The sequence below is a fragment of the Rhagoletis pomonella genome, unplaced genomic scaffold, assembly GCF_013731165.1.
Source record: "Rhagoletis pomonella isolate Grant_MI unplaced genomic scaffold, Rhpom_1.0 Rhpom_scaffold_25927, whole genome shotgun sequence".
NCBI classification, from domain to species: domain Eukaryota; kingdom Metazoa; phylum Arthropoda; class Insecta; order Diptera; family Tephritidae; genus Rhagoletis; species Rhagoletis pomonella.
Window position 1 is genome coordinate 1 of NW_023484395.1, and position 1,534 is coordinate 1,534.

The 1,534-nt window shown below is 37.7% G+C and overlaps 1 protein-coding gene across 1 annotated transcript; it reads left to right on the top strand.

Moving 5' to 3' along the window:
* Nucleotides 1–266: 266 nt before the first annotated feature.
* LOC118732722 (ATP-dependent DNA helicase pif1-like) lies at nucleotides 267–764 on the top strand. Its single transcript, XM_036461838.1, has one exon. The coding sequence runs from the start codon at nucleotides 267–269 to the stop codon at nucleotides 762–764; it is 498 nt and encodes a 165-aa protein (XP_036317731.1).
* Nucleotides 765–1,534: the final 770 nt, after the last annotated feature.

The following is a 1,534-nucleotide window of genomic DNA, read 5'->3' on the forward strand; positions in this document are numbered from 1 at the left end:
GCAAAGGACCTAAGATAGATCCTTGGGGAACACCACATTTCAAGGACGGATTGGTTTCCTTTCCACCGAATTTTTGCAACTTCGTTTCAACAACGGACGAGCTCATCAACAATGTGTTCCCGAATATAATTGCTAGCCACAAATATCACAATTGGTTGAGTGAACGAGCAATTCTTGCGGCACAGAACAACGATGTAGACCACTTAAATATCACAATTCAAAATCAAATCATTGGTCCACTTCATTCCTTCAAATCTATAGACTGTATGACAAATGAAGACGAAGCAACCAACTATCCAACTGAATTCTTAAACTCATTGGATCTGCCAGGCTTACCACCGTACAATTTACAATTGAAGGTTGGCTCCGTAATTATCATGCTTCGAAATCTTAACCAACCAAGACTATGTAACGGAACGCGTTTGTTGGTGAGAAAACTCATGGACAATGTCATTCATGCGACGATACTTAAAGGAAAGTTCGAAGGTGAGGAAGTTCTCATTCCGAGAATCCCGATGATCCCAACCGATACACTATTCGAGTTTAAACGAATTCAATTTCCGATTCGTCTTGCATTCGCCATGACGATCAACGAATCACAAGGTCAATCTTTGAGTGTTTGTGGCCCGAATCCTGAAAAAGGCTGTTTCTCTCACGGTCAACTTTACGTGGCATGTTCACGTGTCGGAAAATCATCCGCTTTGTTCGTTTTCGCACCTGACAACAAAACGAAAAATGTCGTGTATAATAATGTGCTTAAATAAATCGACTAGAGTGCAACCAACCTATCCACCAATTCTGGTTTTTTGTACATTTATTACACTTAATTCATTGTGAGTTCTTTTTCATTTTACCGTTAAAAAAAACTGTTTATTCACCTAATAAGTTACAATAACATTTATTGATTCTGAGGCGGTACGAGGTTCGCCGGGTCAGCTAGTCTATATATATAAAAACGAAATTTTTTCCGTATGACGGCGATGCCTGACCAAACGGCTGAACCGATTACAATTCTGTAAAAAGTACTTTTTTGGACCTTCTGTGTGGAAGGTTTTTTGATTTAAAAATATTTTAAACTTTTTGTTGTTGTTGCCGAAAAATGAAGAATGCTGAAACGACACGATTTCACAATTTCATAGCTTACTGTACATTAAATGTCACTAAACTCCTTAACGGCTGAACCGATTTGGTTCGTATTTAAAACATATATCAGTACCTTAAGAAGAAATATTTCTACCCAAAATTTGCTCGCTAGGTGGAGCTGGGGTCCGGATATTCCTAAAAGTTGCATTTACTTGCCGATTAGGCTCATATTTTGAACATAAGTTAGTCAATTGAAAAGGAATATTTGGACTAAAAAATCGCACGATAGGAAGCGCTGGAGTCGGGATATTTCCAAAAACTATTTTACGCTGGGAGAATTCAAAACCACGTCATATGAAACTGAAATTTGTTACGCAGACGTATCTATCGTAGGTGCTTATAAAGGGTGATTTTTTAAGAGCTTGATAACTTTTTTTTAAAAAAAAACGCA